At 49.9% G+C, this 24,833-nt stretch overlaps 1 protein-coding gene across 5 annotated transcripts in view; it reads right to left on the bottom strand.

The window, feature by feature from the left end:
* ABR (ABR, RhoGEF and GTPase activating protein) overlaps positions 1 to 24,517 on the bottom strand; it is a 94,563-nt gene extending 70,046 nt beyond the window's left edge. For 2 of the 5 annotated variants that reach the window (XM_006925046.3, XM_025041842.1), the window contains exons 1-2: positions 24,340 to 24,517; positions 2,348 to 2,446 (exon numbers count right to left, since the gene is read on the bottom strand). In XM_006925046.3, coding sequence (XP_006925108.1) covers positions 2,348 to 2,446; positions 24,340 to 24,447 — 207 coding nt within the window. In that variant the 5' untranslated portion in view covers positions 24,448 to 24,517. Of the gene's footprint in view, positions 1 to 2,347; positions 2,447 to 9,875; positions 10,085 to 24,339 lie in introns of those variants that run through there. The other 3 variants (XM_006925047.2, XM_025041840.1, XM_025041841.1) reach the window with 2 other exon arrangements.
* Between the last annotated feature and the right edge of the window lie 316 nt (positions 24,518 to 24,833).

Below are 24,833 nucleotides of genomic sequence, written 5' to 3'. Positions count from 1 at the left end.
TTTCCCTTGCTCTTGCCTCATCCCAAGAAAGAACCAATCAAGAGCCCAGGGTGAACAAGCTGTGGGGGAGAGGGGAGGCCCAGGCTCACAGTTTTTGCCTTTGGGGTATGAGCTGTCCGGTATGAGGCAGGCAAGGAGGGAGTGTCTTCACCCCTAAATCTGTTGTTATCTCTGCCCTGACAAACGGAAATTCAAGTTAGGCCCAATGACAGATGAGAACAGCAAGTTGGAATCTGAGAGTGGCAGGCTTTGATGGGGACATGCACCTCCCATTTCCTCAGGGAAAGGGTGTGTTGACAGAGACAAACAGGCCCTAACCTGCATTCTCTCCCGGCACCACACCACCACACCGGAGAAAATGATAGTATCAGCTAACACTCTGGCTGAGTTCTAAGAGCTTCATACAAACTTATATATAATCCTCACAACGGCCTCATGAACAGAATACAGTAAGTTCTCAATGTCGTCGATAGGTTCTGCGACTTTAAGCGAAACCAATTTACCATTGGCTAATTGATATAAATAAGAATTAAGTTTCTCATCTTATCAACATTATAATGAGGACCTGCTGTACTAATATCAGTATACCCAGTGTGCATAAGAGGAAAATGAGGCACGAAGTTTCATTAATCTGCAGGTTCATTAAACTGCGGAAGGCCTAGAGCCGGTAAGTGGTCAAGGGGGGGATTCAAAACCGGGCCCTCCGGTTCCTTTGTTTGAACTTCTTTCAAATATTCATCCTTTTAGTAATAACAATTACCACCCCCTCTTCTTTTGGCACAGTAACTCATAGTTTATAAGGTGTATTTCACATGTGTCTGACCAGTCATCTGCCTGCCTCCTTCCTTCAGTGCATAAGCACCTGGCATTGTACTAGGTTCCAAAAAGGATCACCTGGTCTTCCCAACCCCGTGAAGAAAAGGGAGAAGATAATGGTATTATTTTCATCCTCATATGAGGAAACTGAGGCTCAAGGAGGTTATACGTGGCTTGCCCAAAGCCAGTGGTTTTCAAACTCTACCACATGTAAGAAATAATATGGACCAGTACATACACAAACATACAACAAAACGAAGTTTCATGAAATGGTACTTAATATGTGTGATACATGTCGATATTTTCTTTCTCATTTGTTTTTAAATGCCGGTTCAACCTACCGCCTCGTTCAGCCTTGAATGCTCATCTTGCTGATCTTACCAAGACTCTTCCCTTCTGTTCCACCCAACCCCTCTGCTGTTGTCGAGACCCACTAATGGTCGAGATGCACAGTTCGTAAAACAGTGCAACAAGTCTACTATTCATGGCAATCAAGTCTTGACCTCCTTCTGAGCCCAGACCGGAGTCCTTGTTTACCTACCATACTGTTCCTGCCTTGAAAAACATTACTGTACCTTCCAATAAACTCCCGGCGAGATCCACCACTGACTCAGTTTGGTGTGTTGCAAAGTATCCGCACATTTCAATAGTTATTCCTTGGCTAATAACAGATCCCCAATCCCCTGGGACACTGGGCGACAACATTGTATAAGTATGCAAATGTGTATTTCACAATTCTTGTAAGAATTAGTTTCTACTGACCTACAACTACATTTCTTATACTTCCTTTATATCATCTTATGTCTCAGACTGCAAAACACCTAGGGAGAGAACTTTACAGGCCATGATCACTCTGCATAATCTCCAGACCCATCTAATAAGCCTTTTCTTCAAAGGCAAAAATGTCTTACATCTGTATAGGACTTCCTTTTAAAAATATTTTAATAATATTCTCCTCCCAGTCTGATTCTTACAACAATGTCTCCATCTTGGAGAGGAAACTGAGGTACCTTCACAGACGGCTGGGGTTGGTCTGATACCTCAGAACTGTGGCATGTCTTGAAGCGGCACAGACAGCCCCTCACCTCACACTTCCTGCCACAGTGCCTTGGGATGGTGCAAACGGTTCCAGGAAGGAGGAAGGACCACAACCAGGGATGACAAAGAGGTCTCAACTTGATTGACAGATAGAGACTCCCAGAGCTCAGTGTGGAGGCAATGGCTAGGCCCCCACCAGACAGATCCATAAGTAATGCCGACGCCATGGTCCCGGGTGATGGAGTGTTTGCCACCCCCAACCTGGTTGTGCTGCTTCTCCTGCCTTTCCCAGGACAGTCAACAGAGAGTTGGCGCCGAGAGGCACAGTCCCTTTTTGGCAATGCCTCTGGCTGCCTGATGCCAAGCTGTAAGCAGAGCAGTACCACAGAGTCCGTGGACCAGAGGACTGGTCCAGGTCCTCCTTCCTTTCAAACTCCAAAAGCAGTTTTAGATCACGACACTGTCTGACAAGAAGGCCAGAGCATATACTCACCAGCAACAGGGCTTCCAGCTGGTTAATGTAGATCTCTTCACTGGCCAGGAACCCTGAGAGGACCAGCTTCCTCATCTCTAGGCCCTTCCCTGCTTCCACCTGTATGAAAGCAAACCAAAAGCCAAAAGCTCATGAGAAAGAAGGCCAGAATCCCGAATGGCCAGTTTTCTTGCCTTTTATCTTTTCTTTAACTAACATTTTTGTCGGGGATAAAAGCCAAATATACTTATTACAGAAAATCTGGCAAACACAGAAATATCAAAGGAAAAGCAATCACCCATATTCCTACTGCTAACATCTTGCTTTCCCTCCCAACCCTTATTCACATTCCTTTATTTTATACCAGTTCATCCATCCATCCACCCACCCACTCACCCACCCACCTACTCAATCTTATAGTGAGCAAGACAATGAAGGACCTGGCCTCGTGTGTGAGGGCAATTTAATGGGGGAACACAGTTAAGAAGAGAAATCACAGTCATTAGAGAGGCAGGGCATGGTCACATCAGAGGGCACAGCAGGAGCCAGAGGAGGCTCCCAGAGGAAGTAATGTATAAACTGAGAGTAGGGACAGAAAGAACGAGATGAAAGTGGCCATGGGAACCCCAGCCATGTGGCCTTCTTGCTATACCACTGACTATATCTTCCTGTCCTTGAGGGGGCTCACCTGTCCTTTCCATCCCACAATGGAAAGGGCTAACTGTAGGGCCCTCAACCTTACCCCTCGCACCATCCACGAGCATTTCCTGACTGCCTCACTCACTGTATAATGCACAGATCCAAAATGGTCTCCTCCCACCTCCCATCTCTGCTGTGGCGAAGATCATGCCTCATTTAGCCTTGAATGCCCATCTTGCTGATCTGTTACCAAGACTTCCCTTCGGTTCCACCCAACCCCTCCGCTGTTGTCGAGACCCACAGCATCCCACTCTGCAGTCTGATTCTTCTAACTGACCTCTGCCTCTCTCCCCTCCCTCTGCTCCACACACCAGAGCCAGGTTAATCTTGAGAACGCCACCTTTCACCTGATACTACCAAGGTCATAACAGCAGTACAGCAAAATCTGATTATCTGGGGATTCGGTTAGGTTATTTGTTCATTTATTTATTCATTCAACAAATATTTACTGAATGGCCACCTGACCCTATAGATACAACAGAAAAAAAGGATACAGTAGTCTCTACTCTCATGTGGCTTATAATCTAATGGGAGAAAAAGAAGTTAAAAAACAAAAAACAAAAAACACTAAACAAATATAAATTGTGATATGGGCGGTGTCCAGTCTATTCTTTACTTAAATACCTTCAGTGGCTCCTAGTGCCTCTCCCTACCCTTTTAATCTCCTCACAGCCATTAGATCTCTTTGTCTTCCTAATATGCCAGGAGTGTTTCAGCCTGGGAACTTTGGTTCTTGTTATCCCTGCAGCCTAAAATGCCTTCTCCCACCCTAGCTCTTGTCCTGTCTGAATCCCACCTCTCCTTGCAGGCACAGCTGAAGGTTCTGGCCTGCGGTGTCAGCTCTCACAGGACTCTGTGGCACTGCCCCTCAATCCTGACATGTGCCCTATCTCGTTACCTGACCGGTGATTTCGCAGGGCCTTTGAAGCACCTGCATCACACTCCTGTGTACTTCCCTGAAGCCCGGCGCCACGTGATACCCCTAACATGTGGGTAGCTAACATTAATTAAGCCTTGTTAAGTCCTTTCCACTCTCTGATTTGGCCCTCAAATGCCTCATTGAGGTGGGTACTATAAACAAATGGAAACAAACAAGAATTAAAAGAGGGAAGGGACTAGCCCAAGGTCACAAAGCTAAGAAGAAGCAGAGCTGAGATTCCTCTCCAGTCTTTGAACACCAAATTCCATGCTTTTCCACTGCTCTGATAATTTCCTCTCTCAAGTCCCCTTTTCAAACATCAGCTGTTTACCTGGAATCTCAAACAGAGTCCTCTCCGGGCATCAAATGCACACCCCAAGCATAGACTGGGAGAGCGTATGAAGCCATCGGGAATTTTCCAAGTCCTGAGAAGAGCAGCTTTCCCCTAGCTGCTTTCCCTGCCCCAGCGCTCGTGTTCTCACAAGCTTTCCCACCCTTTCCTGGGAACTTTATCCTTGGCCTTTCATTAGCAAGCCAGTTAGTAGATATGTGTTGTAGGCTGCTGCTCCCCCACCCGGCGCCCCTGGCCAAGTCTCTAAACCAGTATCTGACCCTGTGATAGAAGAACAATGTCTTGCCAAAGAGGTCCACATCTTAATCCCCCAAACTTGTGAATATGTTCTCTTATATGGCAAAAGAGACTTTGCCAATATGACTAAGTTAAAGATTTTTAGATGGGAAGATTATCCTGGACTATCCACGTGGACCCTATGTATCACCAAGGTCCTATGAGAGGGAAGCAAGAGGGTCAGAGAAAAGGTGATGTGACCATAGAAGGGGAAATGGAGGGGGAGAGATTGATTGCAAGATTGGAAGATGCTGCATTGCTAACTTTGAAGACAGAGGGTGGGGCCATGAGCCAAGGAATAGAGGAGGCCTCTAGAAGCCGGAAAAGGCAAGCAAACAGATTCTTTTCCCTAGAGCTTCCAGAAGGAATGCAGCCCTGCTGACTTTTGTAGACTTGTATGTAAGTGAATAAATTTTGTGTTGTTTTAAGCCACTAAATGTGTGGTAATTTGTTTCAGCAGCATTAGGAAACAGGTATGGACGCCAAGCTTTAGAGGACAATAGTTACTTATTATTGATGGCTTCACAAGAACCCAGCACTGTTCTAAGCACTTTCCATGGATTAATTCATTGGAATCCCACAATCTGGAAGGTGTTATCATTATTTCCTGAGTCACAGAGAGTAGAAACTGCCAGCTACCTGAAGCTGTCTGCATTACGGATGGGCAGCATGCCCTCCCAGGAAGATCAGAGCTTAGAGCAGGGCCCCTCAAGGCTACTCGAAGAGACCTCCTTGCACATCACACAAAGGCTGCTGCTTCTCCAGCTGACAGATGGGAACTCACCCTCCATGTTGGGGTCAATGCTCCCCTGTTGTGCCCCCTACTCCTCCTATTCCCTGCAACCAAGGATTTGCCTGAGGACCTAGAAGTCACTTGGGGCACACTGAGCTTAACTGTAGAGCTGGTTGGACTAGGACCAGGGTGATGGCCTGGTGATTTGCAGCTCCCTCCAGGCCTTCATCCACCTGCCATGAGCACCGACCCCTGTGTCAGCCCATTTCACCAAGATCCTCTCCTCAAGAGACTCCCACCTCAGAGTCCCATCTTGAAAGGGCTCCCCAAAAGGCAATAATGAGTCACCCTCGAGATTCTCCCCCACTCTAGGCCACAGTCACTGTTTTGGCTGGCATGAGGGTGGAGGTGATGTGAAAGGATGTGAAATTAAATTGTGTCATTTTACCATAGGAGGCCTGTTCTCAGTTACCACCAAAAATCTCTTCTATCTTTTCTTTACTGTCTTCAGACTCTATATGTTCCTAGTGTAGAATTATCTGGAAATTCACAATTGTTTCTTGACTCCTTATGGGGCTATTCTTATCATTTATTATCATAAATGTCAGGGCTCAACATTCATTCATTCACTCCCCATTAGGTGCCAGGCACTGGGAATACAAGTGAGGGAGACAGTCTCTGCCCCCAAAGAGCCCTCCAGAGGTACCCACATGCCCAGAATCCCCAGTGAGTTCTCTAAGGGTTCAGGGTCCCACAGCCTATGCCATGCTCCTTGCTAGTCTCCCAGCACAGGAAAGCTGCCTTCTCAGTGACACTGTCCCACTTTCTCCCCAAGTGGAGCTTATGAAACACAGCTGCTGTGGGTTCATTCCTTCCTAGCATTTTACACAATCTGCCAGGCTGAAAGTCTGTCAGCTTGAGGTCCCCAAATCCAAGAGGTCAGGTCACTCTGGTAGGGACAGTATCTACAAGTAAGGCTTAGCCAGCTCTGGCTGGTCTACTACAGTAGGGCTAAATAAAGCCTCCAAAGTTTGGTTCCAGGCCAAGCCAAGACACAATCTATCCAGGAGCTTTGCTTTCCTCCAAGACAATAATGAAGACTGAACAGGCTGTGCTGCCTGTGATTCAGAGCTTTAGGCCAAGCGGCTCCATAGATAGCAGAATTCAGCTCACGGGCCACATCAGTTTGCAAGGAGCATACTATTTGGGTCTGTTCGGGGTAGATGCTACTGGGTCCAGGGGCTGTGTCTATGCCAAGCATCATCCTCAAGTCAGCTGGCGCCTCCCTAAGTTGAGACAATGAAGGGACATCAAGCTACTCCTTCTCTTCTCACCGCTAGGCACCAGGGATGTACCTTTCAGTTAATTCTTTAGCAAAATATAGAGCCAAAAGGACAGGGGCAACTGCTGGGGGACAAAGCCCAAATTCTAGCTGCCCCACTCTGCTGAAGAGTGGATCCCTCCCTGGCAGGTCCCATGGCACCCAGCAGAGTTTCCAAACTTCAGTTGTTCATATCGCAACTGTGCAGTTTTGTCATACTCATATACCACCTACACTATTATTTACTTAATATTGTTTCTTAACCACAACTGTCTTCTTAAAAACACAGCCCTATCCCATGTATGACATTTGAACTTATTGGAAAGATGGACGAATCATATTTTTTATAATATACATTAAAAGATATACCTAACTATTAAAGTGCAAAATATATATCCAGGTGCCGCCTAAAAATCACCTCTCAAATCATCACATATGTGGCCCCCACTTGGGGAAAACACCCAAATTGGGGACACAGGCATGACCATCACTGATTTTGGAGGGAGACTGGAGCAGGTGACACAGAAATATAGGCATTTCAGACAATCCATTAAAAGCTGGCACAGAGTAACACCTGAAGGGTTAATGTGCATTACAAAAGGATTTTTATTCCTAACAAATGAGTTCCCTTAAATAGCAGCTTTTATATAGCAAGGCCCCTATCGGCTCTACGAATCTTAAATAGAATTGTATGAAAGACTTGGAAAGTATACAGTACTTTGCAGATGGGAGGTGATGCTGCTATTGGTATTTTGTTATTACTAGTCTATTGATTATTAACTTCTCAAAGGGAAGTACGGGTTGAAGGACATGGCAAGCTCCAGTCCCAGCTCTGGAGAAAACCACTGTCATCTTCACATCTGTCCCTCAGGAAGATGAAGCATCTCAGAAATTACACTGAAAACCAGATTGATTTATAGGACTGGCATCTGGACACAGGCTCAGGAACACAATGACTGTTTAAGGTAAGTACTCTTGAAGTAAAGTAATAGCAGAGAGAAAACTGTCTTGGATTCCCACCAGCTGCTGAGAAGAGTATCTTGTAAGAGTGTGCCAAGACCATCCACAGCCCAGGGCAGGAGCACACCCTCCAGAAATGTCCCTTGACCACACACAGGCACACACACATGTACACGTGCACACACATGCATCCAGTCAGCCCTGATTCAACCAGAAGTGGTCTCTCTCTCCTCCTCTGAACTTAGTCCCCTTTTATGAGAACCCTTCTCATGGCCCTGACTACTTTCTTGTTATACTCCTATTATCTGTGCACTTGCCCCCTTGCCCTGAACTGTCAATTCTTTGTGAGAAAGGACCATCTCATCTCCTCTCATCTCATCTCCTCCCCCGTGCCAGGCAGAGTGCTTTGAATAGAACACAACCTGATTGTCTGCTGAGTGAATAAACGAGCTTTCTTACCACCTCTCTGCAACCACCCTGTTTGTCTTCTCCCTCTACAGCTGGCCAAGCCTGGGAGAGGAAAAAGGCATCCTAGAGGTGTTCAGCGTGAGACAGGAGGCCTGCAATTCTCCAACACTCAGAAAAGGTCCTCTCCCCCGACACTGGAGACATGTCCAGAAACACTGAGGCAGCAAGGTAAAGGGGAAGATTCATAGGGATCTGGGAGGAGCAGCATTTTTAGGGGTGATATGTGACCAGGACCCCTTGGCATCCATGTGCTGCCTTCTTAGAACACCTGAGATGGAACAAGGCAGGGACATGGTAAACCTTCTGCAGGCCTCATTCCACAGATTCACAGGGCACCAGTCAAGCACCAAGCACTGTGCAGCATTCCACAATGAATACAACGTGGCCCTTGCCCTCAAGAAGACTAGGATATACTCGAGGAGGGAGACATCTAGAGTTCCAAGCAGAGTGAAATATGGGCTAAGACCGAGGTATAAGCCAGAGTCCAGGGTAAGGGTGGACCCACACAGCAGCATATGAGCAGGACCCCATCCCTGCTAGGAAGAGTTCCTCAGAGAATGCCCATTAGGAACCCCACATACTTCCGTGGCACACACTACTGAGCTCCCAGCCAATCCCTTGGCCTGCAATCTATTTTTACCTCTACTAGCTCCTCCTCAGAACCACACTGTAGCGTGAGTAGGGCAGGGCTATGCTCCCCACCTTACCGGAGAGACACAGAGGCCCAGGGAGGCTCAGTGACAGCCTCCTGCCCACAGCAATGCTCTGTGCACAAGCCCGCTGGTGTGCAGTGTTGCCTGGGCAGACAGGCCTGGGGCCCATACATGAGTGCTCTCTGTTAGGCAGCCTGGCTTGCAGTCTGCAAACTCCCTGCCATAATTTCTAACTAGCCCTCCCTTCTGGCCACAGAACAGAAAAGAGGTGAGAAAAAGGCTGAGGTTAGAACTCTTAGAAGTGAGCTTAGGAGAAAGAAAGACCGGTTTGGTGTGCCGTTCCTTAGGCAGCACTAGTGTGGTTTTAAGGGGAAGCCCGGCCCCTGGGGAGGAGGCGAAGAGAAGGGAAGGGATTGAAGCCACTCCTCTCCTGCTCTACCTTCAAGGCGACTTCTCTGACAGGACAGGGGTATTGCTGTTAAGAGTGCCCACTGCCCCAGAGTGGGTGGGCTGGGGGCCAGCAGATGCTTCCTGCCTATGCCCACCTTAGGAAAAGTGTCTATCCACATGGCTCCTGCCTCAAAGCCAGCTATCACCTCCCCCTCTTCAGTGGATCCAATTCTTTTCCTTCAAGGAAGCTCAGTGACCTCTGGTTTGCTCTCTCTCCAAATGTTCTCTTGCTTTAGCCCAGATTCACTAAGTCTCGTTGCTAAGAAAAGAGTGGCCCCCTTGGCCTGAACTTCATAAGTGCACTTATCCCACTGTTACCATGGAAACAATGAATTATAGCCTCCTGGTTTCAAGTCAGCCAGCTCCTCTGGGGCAGCAGTCTCACACCACTGACCTGCCCACCAGGTGACTCATGTCACTGCCAGAGAAAGCCCCCAGCACAGCTGGCCTGGGGAAAGCCAACGGCCACTCCCCCTGAGGACAACTGGTCCAGGGGAGGAGGCAGGCACAGCCCTTTTCCCTCAGGAACAGCTGCCAGAGAGCACAGCCCCTCACGTCGTCCCCTCGCAGTAATGCGACAGCCTCTCTCAGACTGAGTGAGGTTTGTGCACCAATCAGCCATTTCTGCTCGCACACAGCTTCACACAGTTTCTGCAGTAGAGAGCTGATAGCCCTGCCCCCTCCCCCGACAAGCATCCAGGGCGTGTCACATTCCCACCTTCACAGCCACCAAGAAGGGGGACCCTGAGCCAGGGCTGGTCGGGGTTCCCAGCTCGCATTCCTCCAGAAGAAACACATCTTCATCCTCTAGAACCTTGTCCAAAAAGCCTATTGCCTCCTCTTCCTCTTCCATTGCAGCCCGAGCCGCGGAGGGCAAACAGGAAGCAGGGTCCACGCAGCAGCAGCAGCAGCAGCAGCCGTTGCCGCCGCAGCAGCAGCAGCAGCAGCGAGACAGCAAGGGGAGGTCATGCTGGAGAAATGAGCCCACAGAGACTCAGGCGGTAGGTGGAGCTCAGGGTGTTAATCACTTTCACTCTGCTGCTGCTGCTAAGGCTGCTGCAGGCTCCCCTCCTGCTGCTGCCGGAGGGTCAGTGTAGCAAACCGGCAGGAAATAGAATCGCCCTGGGCTGCGGGCCCGCCCCGCGCGCGTCTCCGCCCTGAGAAAGGGGAAGCGGGTCCTCCAGGGCAGCCCCGCAGGCCTCGGCCGCCTCTCTGTGGAGCTCCGCGCCGCCGCTGCCGCCGCCGCCTTGATGTCAGGGCTGTCAGTGGAGGAAGGCGCGCGCGGGCGGAGCAGGGAGCAAGAGGCGCCCCTGCGCGGCCACCGGGCCCTTCCTGCTGTGTGCGCGGGCCGGGCGCAGGCGGGGCACTTTTTTTTTGCCGCTCCCGAGGTCGGTCCCGGCGCCCCGCCACCGCCGACCCCGGCGATCCCGCCCTTTATAGGCTCTGAGGTTCGCGTTTGCTATTAATACACAGGAAATGCACGACTTCACTTGCGAGGTGGAGCCCTTCCCTCTCTGTGGTCACCCAGCCAGCCGGCTGGCAGAGGCTGCTGGAGCGCGGAGGAGGGGCGAGGAGGCCGCAAACGGGCCGGTCGCAGGGGGAGGTCTGCTTCCCAGAGACAGGCTTTATTTACAGCCCCTCTCCAGAGCCCGGCAAGCCTGCAGGGGGAGGAGCGGAGGAGCAGCTGCCTACACAGCCTCGCGGACGACCAGGGCCAACCTTAGTGTCACCTTGGGATCCCCACAAGCCTCAGTCTCCTTCTCACCTCTGCCTCAGGTCCTGACACTTCACAGAGGGGAAGCCAAGGCCTGGTGAGAAGCCAGTTTCCAGCCCCCACCAGGGTTGGGGGAACAAGGCTTTGTGCAGAGAAGGCCTGACTCGCTTCGCCACAACAGCACACTGCCGGCCAAGGTCTGCAGCAGAACCACCTTGGACGGCTGGAGGTTCCACATTTCCTACTCACAGATGCTGCGGAGATTAGCAATACTACTTCCCTGGGGCTCTTTTCTCTCAAGAGAGTCTGCAGCCCAGTACAGCCAACTCCACAGGAGAGGGTGCACATGACCCAGGACAGGGAGCAGGATCAGCCCTGCCCACCTCCAGCCTGCTTCCCTTGGCTGCTTGAACGGTTACGAATCTGAACAGTTACGAATCCAGAGGGTGAACAGCACATTCTGGTTCCCTAGCCGGGATCCAGAGATGGACATCCATCCACTCTCACGAGAGAGGGGAGCTTGGTTCTATTGTAAAGAAAAGCTCTTTACAATACAACACCTAGGGCAAAGTTGTTGCAAACTCCGGCACCCATGATGGTGTAGATAAGATCAGTGAAGTGAGCCGGGTGAGGACTGGGTGAACTGAAGAAACCACCACTCAGCTCCAGCTGACGGCTGCCAGGGGCATTGCAGGGTCAAGGTTGTCCCATCTTGGATTGTTCAAGAGAAGCTGGAAATCTGAATTATTAGGTGATAGCTCTCTATTTTAAAATGATGGCAGTTAAATTACATTTTTTAAAAAAATGGTGCGGTCTAAATAAAATGCATCTGTGCACTGAATTAGGCCCACAGACAAGGTTGCTGCCTTCTTGCAGCTGGTTGTTTCTTTGAGGGAAAGATAGGAGTAGTGTGGGGGTGGAGGGTGGGGGTTCCCTGAATAGCCCCTCTATCCCTTTTCCTCATTGGACCTGGCATTTCGGAATCAAATTCAGCTTCACATACTACCAGCCCATCACTTATCTTTGTAAACCTGTATAATATGTGCCACCAACTAGGTAGATCAAGTGAAAACTCAAGATTCCAAGTGGTAAGCCCTGAAGCTCCAGCCCCACTCAAGCCAACTTTCCCCTCCCAATCTCCTCCCCCTACCAACCATATTTCCACCCAAGGATTCCCTTGAAATCTTCCTGATGCTTCTAGCTCACAATTCTCCCAGTACAGTTACCAGGACTAGCCAACTGTGGCTCTTAGTGATATAGCCCCATCAGTTTCTTGTGTGTCTACCACCAGCCTCCTAATGCATGTCACATCCTCTGTCAGGTGGCACACCTGTGGCCACAGGGGGAAGAGTCAAACTCTTTGGAACTCATTTGGAAATGAGTTCCAAAGAGAGTCAAACGCGTACCATCCTTGGCCCACCTGGTGTCATCGCCTCTCCTTTCCACGGGGCACCTTGGAGAGTCAAACGCGTACCATCCTTGGCCCACCTGGCTCTCCTTTCCACGGGGCACCTCGGCTGAAAACAGAGTCCTTGGCTGAGCCTTCAAGATGGGTGGAGGGTTGAGGAGCAGAGAGGAGGGAAAAGGAGAATGGACATGGTTTCTTATCCCAACTCCCCCCAAAAGTCTGTGAATGCTCTAAGCTCTAGGTGGGGCTCCTGCCATTCTATTAAGCAGAGAACCTGTCCTTACCAGTGACAGGTAGCTCCCTGTCACCGAAGTGGAAACACAGGTATATAGGGTAGGCTCTCTGGGGCCTCAGGGCTGACAGGGTTCCACAGAGGCACATGCCACCTCATACCCCACCCTCTCCCTCAGTCCTTGGTTTTCCCCTGTCCCTGCCCTAGCTGGGTTATAAATAGCCAGGGCACATCTGAAGGGCCCTTTCAGCTACAATTCCTCATTTGGTTTGGGCGGGTGAGTCTGTTCCCAGGGCTTGGGAACAACCAGGCCTGGCATTCCCCAGCACACAAGTGTGCCAGCCCAGGGCTCAGTGCCATAGTTTCTGTCTCCCATCCTGCAGGATCTAAGTGCATGGGATGGGCTACCCCCACGGTCAGACAAGCAGGTGGCATGGGAAAAGGGCCTCAAAGCACAAGGGCCCCTCCTGTGTCCGTTCCCCCACCCAAGGGAGCACGAGGCGCCTTTAGAGGCTCTCCATTTCCATTCCTTACATCCCTATCCAGCATGGCAGGACTGATACCCAAACCCTGAAACCCTGAAACCTCTCAGAAGCTACTCCCTGAATATCCATGGCATCTCTACTCCACCCCATCCCAGTTGGCTGGAAATTCCAATGAGTAACTAGAATGCCCTTCCATCTCCATCGGGTACACAGACTCCACTCAGAGGCCCTCAGTCCTCCCCCTGGAGGGGAAATGACTCACAAGTCCCAGTGATGCTCCCTCCCTTTCCTCTACAAAGGCCTTGAGCCAGCCCTGGACCTGAGCTTCCTCTCTGTGTCCTCCACACTTCACCTACTTCAGCCTGGCTCCTGATCCTCCTCTCCAGAGAAGCAGCCCACTCTAAAGGCCCCTAAATGCCTTTTTCCAAAGTCAGAGGCCTCCCTCTCTACTCTTTGGCCTTTGCAGTCTGGATGTTCTCAAATCCCTCAGCTTCCATGACCAGGTTGGTGCTACTTCTGACAACTCTGTTTTAGGCTGGCCCTTTTTTCTCCTGCCTCCTATAAATGTGGAGTCACCCATGGAAGACCCAGACCCAGCCCTCTGCTCTGCCTTTATCCCTTCTCATTTCTAGGCCAATGGTAGCTCTTCACCATCTGTAGCTCTGGCACCTTGCTCAGCTCCAAGAGTGACATCTGTGCTGTCAGCTGAATCTCCTCACTTAGAAGTCCCATCAATAGGCCCTCGACTCCACATATCCAGACTGAACGACCCTTCCCCTTCCCTAAGCCAGCTTCCCCTTCTGGCTCTCCACTTCCCTTGGCGGGGCCTCCATTTTGTGACTCTTCCTTCCCTCAGGCCCCACATCCCTTTTACCTAGTCCCTTTGGTTCTTCCTTCTTTTCCTTTTCTAAAGCCACCACCCCAACCAAGGTTCACAGCATCTCACACCTACACAACCACAACAATAGTCCATTTTGACTCCTGTTCTTGTCTGTCCATCTATCTGTTCATCATTCATTCATTCCTACCCAGCGAGAAGGCCTGGCATTACAAATATGCAAATCTGGGAGACACAACCCTGCCATTAAAGTGCTCTCAACCTTAGGGGGTGAAAGACACATGACCAAACAAAGCAGTGTTCTCATTGATCAACACAGTAGGGACATAGGACAAAGACACTAACCCCTGCCTGAGAGAAAAAGCTTTGTAGGAGAGTTGAGTGGCTTCTGAGCAGCATCTTGAAAGTGGAAGGGTTTCCAGGCAAAGAAAGGATGGCAGAAAGGGAAAATGTTTTGTAAAGAATCCCAGAAAGTACAGCTGGAGGACAGAAGAGAAAAGGGGTCCGAGATGTACTTGGAGAAGTGGCTAGAAGCCCGCCTTGGAGAGTGAGGGGTGTGGACTCCCCCATGTGCAAGGGGCACTGACAAATACCTAACACTCACTAAGCCCACACTCTCAAAGCCACCAATAATTTACTCTTCTCGACACCACGGCCTTCTCTCACATTCACTGTCAATGTCCTCATTCCCATACCCATTCACTTAACAAGTATTTATTAGGTGCCTACTGTGCAACAGGCATTGTGCTAGGATGCAGAACACAGCCACAAACAAGACACTACATCTACCTCCCTGGAGTTCATAGTCTCAGGGACAGACTGACCACTGTAAGCCAAGGCAGTGCCAGAGGAGAGGCATAAACTCAGAACTGTAGCGTTGAGGTACAACTCTTTCAGAAAGAATAATATGGAAATAACTGTGATTTTAAATGTTCACACCCTCTGACTCAGCAACTCCATTTTAAGGGATTTTTCCGCAAAAACATTTCTACAAGGGCACAGAGATCTATGTACAAGGTGTTCACTGCATGGGTATTTATACCAGTGAAAGACTGGAAACAGCCCAAATGTCTAACAGAAGGGGATTGGTTAAGTGAGTTACGATACATCCATAAATGAAATATTGCATATAGTCACAAAGAAGAATGAGGTAGATCTTTAATTACTGATACGTAAGATGTCCACTTATTAAGGAATGTAAGAGCAAATTACATAACAGTACAAATAGTATAAAATATGATCCCACTATATACATGTCATGTGAAAAAATAAGGAGAAACATAAAACTAATTCTTAACAGAAGTTCTCTCTGTAGGATGGGACTTTAGGAGACTTTTACTTTCTATATTATGTATTTCTGTAAAGTTAGAATTTTCAGTGATGTAATCAGGGAAAATAAATAAGTTAAAAAAAGAAGTGTGAATAAGGCTACAATTGGTAAAGTAGAGTGAGAGTGAGCTTTGAGAGCACAAGATAGGCTCATCTGATGCAGCAAAGGAGGAGTCACAGAAGGTTCTCTGGAGGAGGTGACATTGAAACTCATACCTCAAAATGAACAGGGATTAGCCAAGCGAGCGAGAGCTGCAGGGCAAACAGGACTGTGTGAGGCAAAAAGAAATGAGTTCAGTCTGGGTGGTGAGTGTTCATTCATTCAGTCAACCAATATTTACTGAGCATCTATGTGCGCCAGGAACAGTTCTATGGCACAAGAGTTTGCAATGAGCCAATGTTTTGTTACAAGATGGACAAAGCTTCATTGTAAAGCTTTCATTCTAGTTGGCAGGTTGGTAATGAGGCCCCCAGAGGTAGGCAGGCGTCAAGAGGTCAGGGCAGGCAGGGCCTTTACAGCATTGCTAAGGGCTAGATTTTACCATGGGACAAAAGGAAGGCATAGAAGGGTTTTAAGCAGGGAGTGACATGACCATTCTTCAGTGCATCTCTACCGCTGACATCAGATTACTCTTCCTAAACATTGCTCAACCTGTGCCCAGCAGAAAGCCAAGTCAGCCCAAATAAGGGCAGTGGGGCTCTTACTGATGACTCAGCTGATCAAACTGTTGACAACAACCTCTGATGCTTGCTATCTCCTGAAAGGGCCAGGCACAGCCTCACCTCCAGGCCTGTCCTTGGATTGAAACCCCTTCTTCCTCCTCTCCACCTTTCAACTTTCTTGGTAGAAGCTCAAGCTCTACTTCTAGATTTTCTGGAGCTCAGTACATCCTGGGTCAATGAGAAGTGACTTCAAGGGCCCAGTGTCAGGGACAGGCAGAGTTGGCTACAGCTGCAGATGGAATCAGATTCATCTTCCTGATAACTGTGTTCCTCCTTCGGCCTTATCTACCTCTATTATAGCAGAAGTCATTCCAAAAATCTTGTATAGAGTTCAACTACGTAAAGCAAATGTTAGCTGTAAGTAAGTACATGACACTATTTATATAGTAAAATGTATAAACAAAAATGAAAAGGAAAAAAAAACTTTCTTGGATTCTGGATTTGAATCCTTGCTCTGCTTCTTGCCAGCTATGTGACCTTGGGCAAGTCATTCAAACTCCAAGGGCCTCAGTTTCCTCATCTTACAGATGAGGATAATTATAGCACCAACTCTGGGGTTGCAGCAAGGACTAGTTCATGTAAGGCAGCACCTGGCAAGTGTCAAGCCCTCAGTAGACACCATCTATGCTCCTCTTCTTTGGTGGTGGTGGTGGGGCTTGGGGAATACAGAAGCGGGGAGCCCTAGCCTATTCCCAGCTATACCTCCCACCTCTTCCAATGCACCCAATGCCCCACTCATACCACTTTCCTTTTTTTACATTCCAGAGGTGCTCCTGCATTCCAGAACTTACGCCTTTATTTGGAATGTCCTTTCTGATCAGTGCCCAGGCAGAACACTACCTACTCTGAGGCTGCCTCCTACATGCTCCCCTCCCTGATTCCCCCACCTGAGATCACATGACCCCCCTTCGGATGCTGTACATCTCTCAAGGCTGTTGTACAGATGGCCTTAAAATAAAGGAATTTTCTCTGTGTATGTGTGTGTGTGTAGGGAGGTGAGAGGCAACCCCTATTCATACTAATTCTCCACAGCATCCAGAACCACATCTTGCAAAAACTGAGTGCTCAGAAAATAAGAACAGAAATGACCCTGGGAGGCTTACAGGGCCAGGCAAAGGGTCTCCCAAGAAGATAAAACAAAGGTTCAAGTTGAGTGGGCAGTTCCTATGGGAACTGGTCATGTGATGTGGGCTCCCAGGGCTAAAGGGAACCCAAAAGTCACACAGTCCTACCAAAGATAGAATCTCCTCTCTACCTTCAGTCACCAACCTCTGCTTGAATCCTGGCAAAGACAGGAAGCTCATTACTTGTCCCACTGCTAGACAATTCTAACACTTGAAATATTCTCCTTAGTATTTATTCAAATCTTACCTCATGGTAACTCTATTCTCATCCTGCCCTCCAGGGCAACACAAGATCATTGTCTTTAATTTAATTGGGTCCTAGGGTCCTACTCAGTAGAAACTGGGTTCATAGAAACCATCCGCCCAATCTGAACACCTTGACTTACCTTCCCTGGGAGACTCCTCACCTTGCCCCATAAACCTCCTGGGGTCCTTGCCATCCACTAAATCTTTTCTGGGCACCTACCTTTTCCCACTTAGTAAATGCCAAATGTCCCCTGAGGGACTGCCTCCCCACCAAGAATCACTGTTCTAGACTCACGTTTCTAACTTCCTTGTAGACCAGTGGTTCTCAACCAGGGGTGATTTTGCTCCCCAAGAGACATTTGGTAATGTCTAGATACATTTTTGATCATCACAACTGGGGTTTGCTACCGGCATCTGGTGAGTAGAGACCAGGGATGCTGCCAAATACCCTATAATACACAGGATGAGCTTCCACAACAAAGAATAATCTGGCCATTTCCAGGGCACAAACCTTGCTCTAAACATACAGCAGAAGTAGAAACCAGGCTCTGAGGAGGGAGGACTTACCAGCACTTACCAGCGCTAAATATAGCAGGCCAAGCACCGCTTTAGCTCTATTTCCCAGCACTTCTCTCCTTCCTCAGCTCACAAACCCTGGTGGTGGGTCGGGGCCCACAAGGTAGGCTTAAGGGGAACATCCTCGCGGTGGGGCCCAGGGAGAAAAGAGGGAAGATTATGGCCACATGGAAAATGGCCCAAGGTAACTCTAACCCCCTCCCAAGCAGCTGGGTCTTTGTGCCCAAGGTGGCACCTTCCAGAGGGGCCTTCGCCCTGCAAATGCCACTGGGAACAGCACTTCTGACAGGACTACAGCAGGGACAACAAAGTCTGAGAGCAGCCAGAGCTAGAGGCTCGTGAAGAGCTGGGCTCACATCCTGAGAGAGATTCGAATTCAACCATCACCTTGGGAGTAGGTCTTCCATGGGGTGCAGACCTAGCGTTGTCACAGTCATTATTTCACTTGATCCTTGCAGCAGCCCTCAGATAGGAGATATTCATCCTCATTTACAGCTGAGGGCATCGAGACTCTACAGGTTGCCCAAAGTCATACAACCAGAAAGAGGTAAAACGAGGGTGCTAAGGCTCCTGTCCTGCAGAGGCAGCAGAGAGCGGTGGTGCCAGCATCCTACCACTGACCAGCTGTGGGACCTTAGTGACCTCCATGGTTTCCACATCTGTAAAATGGGCTCACAATGGCGCCTACCTACTTCACAAGGTTGTGGTGAGGACTAAACGAGTTAATATTTATAAGTGCTATAAAAGTGTCCAGCATTTAGTAAGTGCTATGAAAGTGTTACTCTTCTTTCTCTTCTTTTTTTTTTCTGCCACACAGGCAGGAAGGTGAGGGTCTGTGTGGCTCTCCAGATAGAAGCAACCAGTCCAAGGTTGACAGGAGCATCATCCACGTGAAAGAAAGCGCAAGCACCCACTAGTGGACAAACTAGGTGAAAATGATGGAAAATTGAGTCTCTGGGCTGAGCCAGCCTGCTGCTGGGGTGTTTTCTGCCCTTCTGCACCCAGGTAGAGCAAAACCACCAAAGGCTGTCCAGCCTCCGTCCCCTGGCGGCTCACTTCTGTGTAGCCAAATACCTCAATGTGAGGACCTCAGGCTTTCAGGGTACTTGTTTCAGGGGCAATTTAAAACCTATTGGTGTCATTATGTGGGTCAGCTGGCCTCCCCGTCCCACCCCCCAAAGACTCCAGGGTTCAAGGGCAGAGCATTGGCCTGGTCGGGTGCACCCTCATATTCACAGTGCCTAGGACCTGCAGGAGATCAGCAAACCTTCACTGAATAAATGTTACTTTGGAAGCAGCCTGAGTGGCAGATGTGAAATACATTAATGAACTATGATCCCGGCACAATGGCAGGGAAAAGGACACCTCAGGTCAGCCAGGTGCTTCATCAGGGAAGACCAGCTCCAAGACAGGTGTAAAAGGGGGGATGGGCCAGAGAGGACAGGGAGGGGGCTGAGGGTCACCACCAGGGCACTATTTCTCCTTGCTTCTTTCTTACCTCCATCTCAACTCAGACAAGCTAAGGAACTGCCCCCACGCCCCCCACCCCCCTGAGCCTTAGTTTCATCTATAAGTGTTTGGAGTTGAGACTCGTGGACTCCTAGCACAGCTCCTGGTGTGTAGGAGGAACCAGTTAATCTCTTCTTTGCAGCGGGGACCAAAGATCCAGAAGGGGAGAAATGAAGAGCGAGGCTCCTGAGCCAGAGGTTGGCAACTTGAGGAGGGCATGTCTCTGATTCCACCAGCAGCTGGAAACACCTGAGAGGCATAAAGACCACGAGAGCCACTAACCCACCCAACCCAGGACTCAAACACCATACGATGAGAGCAGACTGGGATACAATCTCACATGCTTCCAGCTCTCCATGTTGCTTTTCCATTCATGTAGCAGCAAATTCCTTGTTTCGCAACCTCAAATTCCAAACCCCAAGTCCTCAGGGACCCAGAAAGGGAAGAAGGAGCAGCGATTTGTCCCAGCTTCATCCCGAGACTGCATTTGGTCTCCCTTCCACCATCCTGGCCATCCCATGGCTTCTTGGTTCAATTCCACAAACACCAGCTGAGCACCCCTAGGGGCCCGCTGAGTTGCTGCTGACCATCACGGAGATGATCAGGGCAGTAACTGTGCACACTTCCCAGACAGGGAAGGGCTCAGTGATGGGCTTTAAAAGCTTCACAAGGGAGGTGGTGTCTGAGTGGAGCTGGGAGCACTGCACAGGCTCCAGAGTTAGAAAGACCCAAGTTTAAATCACTGGCCCCACTGGCTGGTCTTGGGTAAATTAAGTTACCTCTCTGAGCCTCAGTTTCCTCAACTGTAAAATGATAATCACTGTATCTACCTCACAGAGTTACAGTTAGCCTTAAATGAGACAATCTATGTAAAAGGCTCAGAGCAAGTCTAAGAAGCTGTGATAATGAGGAGGGGGTGGGATGGAGAGAAGGGGGAGAGAGATGAAAATGACAACAACAGTGATCCTTTCGACTCTCCTCCACCCTTAATCTTTCAGTTCTCCTCCCAGCTGGAGTTTGAACCTCTCAATTCAGCCTTTTATTAGACATCCTTTGGCCTCCTCTGGGTATCGCAGGAAGTACAGAATGAGCTTGACACTGAGCAGTGCCCACTAACATGTATACAGACTTTACAATTTACAGTGCTCGACCTGACACCATCTCATGGAAGCCTCGTCACAACTGTGTGAGGTCAGGAGGGAGGAAATTCTCAGTATCTTCACTTTACAGACGAGCAAACGAGCTCAGAGAGGGAGAGTGATATCCCTCGGCTAGAAAGTGGTCGCACTGAGGCAACACCCAGATCTTCTCTCTGCCTTGTGGCCCCTTTTTACCGTGCCTCCTGAGAAAGGAGACAGAGGAGTCTACGGTTTGTGGGAGCAAGCTTTTCTGTAAAACTATGGTCCTGGTAGAGGGATGTGTGTCCCCACTTGCAGCTGAGATCGAGAGTTCCTGCCCCTTCTTCTCAGGCTGAAACCAGGCGCTCAGCTGAACAGAACTGCTAGTGGTCTGTGGCCCTGGTCCTGCCAGGGAGCTCTGCTCCGCTTGGGCTTGGAGAGAGTGAGGCATCTGCAGGGCAGGGCTTCAAATTTCACCGATACCTCGGGTAGGTGGGTGCTGTACAGAAGAGCGAGGCTGTAGGGTGCGTGCTATAGGGGAGTGAGGAGCATGTGTCCTGCCAACACCGCAGAGACCTGGCTTCCTCTGGGCTTCCACACCTGGAGGACCGATCTAACTCCAGAAAGGAGGTTGCAAAAGCAGATTCAGTCACTGTACAGTAAACATTCACTAGACCGGGTCTTTGCAGTGCTCTTGGCTTGCTACCCCTCTAAAAGCTGATGAGAGAACTCTTGTGCACCCCATTCACCAAGGACTGAGCACCCACAGTGAGCCAGGCCCAATGCTGCAGGCCTCAGCTGAGCTATCCAGGTCTGTCCTCTCAAAAATTCTTCAGGTAGTTAGTCTTATTTAGAGATGAGGAAACTGAGGCTCAGAGGGGTTATGGCACTTCTTCCAGTGTCTCACAGATAGAGAGAGCAGATGTGTTATCTGTCCAAAGCTCATGTTCCTTCCATTCTCTGGGCTGCTGGGAGAATAGGGCTGTAATAGTTAAGTTTATGTGTTAACTTGAATGGGCCACTGCCCCCAAGACATTTGCTGAACATTATTCTGGGTATGTCTGTGAGGGTGTTTCTGCATGATTAACATTTGAATCAGTTGAACAATAAAGTAGATTGCTCTCCCCAAAGTGGGCAGGCCCCATCTAATCAGTTGAAGACCTGCATAGAACAAAAAGGCTACTGAGTAAGTGGGAATTCCTCCTGCCTGACTGTTGAGCTAAGACATGGGTCTTTTTCAGTCTTCAGACTCAGATTGAAATATCAGTTCTTCTTGGGTCTCACGCCTGCTGGCCTTCAGACTGGAACTTACACCAATGGCTCTGCTGGTTCCAGACTCGGAGAGGAACCTCAGCTCTCCTCGGTGTCCAGCTTGCTGACTGCAGATCTTGGGACTTCTCTATAACTGAGCATGCCAGTTCTTTAAAATAAATCAATTAACATCTCTCCCACTGCCCCCTCCCCCACTGGTTCTGTTTTTCTGAAAAATCCAGACTAATACAAAGACCAAATCTTGAGCTTCCAAGCACAAGTTGGCTGCATTTTGGGAAATGCCAAGCTGCCAGAGGCCAGATATTTGAATATCTAGAACAATTGTCTGATTTGGTCCAAAAGTCCCCTCAGTTCCCAAGGCTCAAACAGGAAGCCTGGCAGGGAGGGGACCTGCCTGGTGACATGAGCAGAGCCAAGTAACAGAAATCTTAGCTTTCTTTTTTCTTTCTTCTTCTTTTTTTAAAAACCAAAACAGCCCACAACTACTCAGGAAGAGGTGTGTCAACTCTTTTACCTCAATGTAAATAGCAATACTTGCAAAGTCCACTAGATGGGGCCAGTGACACAACAGAGAAGGTGGGGAGGCAGGGGTGCATCGAACTGTGTCAACTAGGATCTGCAAGTTGAATAAATGCTCCCCACCCCTATCTTGCATAACTTCTGGAAAATGGTGTAAAAATCAAGCCTTGGGTTCCCAAGCATTTTAGTCAGTTGTCACTGTAGCATCTCTGGATTTCAAAGTCCTCAAACCAAGTTATTCCCTCATAAGCCACCAAGCAAAACGGGCAGTCACAAACTGAAGTTAAGTCACTGCCCCAAAGCCTCAGAGCTCCGGCAAAGCATCTCCCCATTATGCCCGTGACCTGTTTCACAGAGGATCTAAAAATCTATGGACAAGCACTCCGGCAAGGTGGTCATATGATGAGGGAAAGAAATAGGAGAGGAGGCAAAGAGGAAAGCAGAGAGGAGAGAAGAAAATGGCAAAGATGCTTTCCTCTTCAGCAAGCGGCTCTATTTGGCCACATGTTCTCGACTCCCAGCAAGCATTCCTGGCCCTGTGTTTGGTGCTACAGTAAATCTTCCTGCACCTGCTCACAGTGGGGTAATAGCTGGGACCGCAGGGGGTCCCTGAGTCCTGTTGTGGTCAGAGACCTGAAGGCAGAGATGAAAGCCAGAGTTTTCTCCTTACTTCCCCAGTTGGCCTCAGTTCAGGTTCCAGAATACCCTCTCCTCTATCAGTAGCAAAAATCCTGCCCTGCATGTCCAGGATGCCTGTCTCTCACTTGCCACCGTTCCTAGGACAACAGAGCAACACCCCAGAATTCTGGCTGTGGGGGACCTGAACCTGATCAACACCCTCGCCCATCCCTTCCACCTCCCACCTGCCCCCACCATCCCTTCCCAAACTTGCACTGCCTGGCAGCCACTGAGCTCTGCCTCCGTTGCCATGGCAACAATGTGGCTTCCCCCAAGTGGGAAGCCGGTTGCCAAGGCCCTTGTTGCCAAAGGCTATAACAGCCACCCTGGTGTGTGAAGAGGGGGGTGAGAGCTCAGCAGAAGAGTGGAGGGTGGCCAAGGAGGCTGGGAGGAAGGGAAGCAGGGGGTTCTCAAGGAATGGTAGAATCCAGGCAGCTGCCCGATTGGATTGGGGGGTGCTGGGCCCTGTATGAGGAGAACAAGTACCTCACTGCATCTCGGTGATTGTTCCTTCAGAGTATGAGAGGGAAGAAAAGAAATCCCCCACAAACACACTTGGGTAAGTCCTCTACCAAACAGAACCAGGTGCCCCCAAACCCCCTCAAAATGGAGAAACAGTTCTGATTCTCCTCAACTTCAGAAAAACAGCCCCCCAGGAATCCCTCTGTCTCACTTGCTCATGTGTCTCAGACGCACGCACACAAGCTGGGCCCAGACAGAGCCGGTCCCTGTGGCCAGAAACAGCATTAATTACAAGGATTACAAACCTCCACACATTTCTAGCTCCCTGGCCTGTCTCAGAGCGCATACTTAATATTCCTTTTAAAATGCTTCTCTTTGGGGCAGAGCTTCCACCAATCGACAAAAGGAGAGGTGAACACCATTAGGGCTCATTCCCTTCCAGAGTCAACATAGGAGGGCTGGATGGGGCCCTTCGTCCCCAGGGAATGCTACAGAATCAGTTCACTCCAGCCTACATTGAACACCGAGGCTGGCCTTAGTTTGCTGAGCTGGCATCTGTACATTTACAGCTCACAGGTCACATTAGCAGCCACTCCCCAGCCTGGACCCAGAGAGAAGAGCCTGTTCCCTCCCCAAGTCTCCATCCTTCTAGGGAGGCTGAAAGAGAAAGATGAACGGGGAGGTGAGGATGTCCAGCAGGAAGGAGGTAGCAGATGGCTGATGGAGGCAGAGAGAGCAGCCGGTGAGGTGGGAGGGGAGCCTAGTCTGAGAGGGGCCCAGGACTGGAATGAGATGAGGGGGGCACCGAGAACAGCCAGATCCAAATTTCCCCAGTCCTTCTCCCCCAGTAGCACCCAAGCAGAGCCTGGCCCATGATACCCATGCCTGCCTTCCCACTCCCTGAAAGCCCTCTCTTCCCAAACCCAGAAGGAAAAGCAGGTGTACCTACCCCAGGTGCCAGCCCCTCAGGTGGGGTGGGGGAGATGCTGTCTCCGCCGCCCTGGCTGCGGGCGCTGAGTTGGGGCGACATGGTGGGCGACTCGTCGATGTATGGCATGGTCTCCGAGCCCTCCGGGGGCCCCTTCTGCTCCTCATTCCCCTCTCCGTCGTAGTCGTCTGCCCCGTAGCTGAAGTCTGAGACAAGGAACAAGAAAGGCCACTGAGAGTCCTCCACCAGGGCTGCCAGGGATCTCCGCCGCCCTGGCTGCGGGCGCTGAGTTGGGGCGACATGGTGGGCGACTCGTCGATGTATGGCATGGTCTCCGAGCCCTCCGGGGGCCCCTTCTGCTCCTCATTCCCCTCTCCGTCGTAGTCGTCTGCCCCGTAGCTGAAGTCTGAGACAAGGAACAAGAAAGGCCACTGAGAGTCCTCCACCAGGGCTGCCAGGGACTGGTAGCGCAGTGGGCGCCTGCGGCGGCCCCCCGGTGCCCTGCCCCGCCCGCG

The sequence above is a fragment of the Pteropus alecto genome, unplaced genomic scaffold (genome assembly GCF_000325575.1).
Source record: "Pteropus alecto unplaced genomic scaffold, ASM32557v1 scaffold98, whole genome shotgun sequence".
NCBI classification, from domain to species: domain Eukaryota; kingdom Metazoa; phylum Chordata; class Mammalia; order Chiroptera; family Pteropodidae; genus Pteropus; species Pteropus alecto.
The sequence above is the reverse complement of the archived record's forward strand: the minus strand, read 5'-3'. Positions and strand labels throughout refer to the sequence as shown.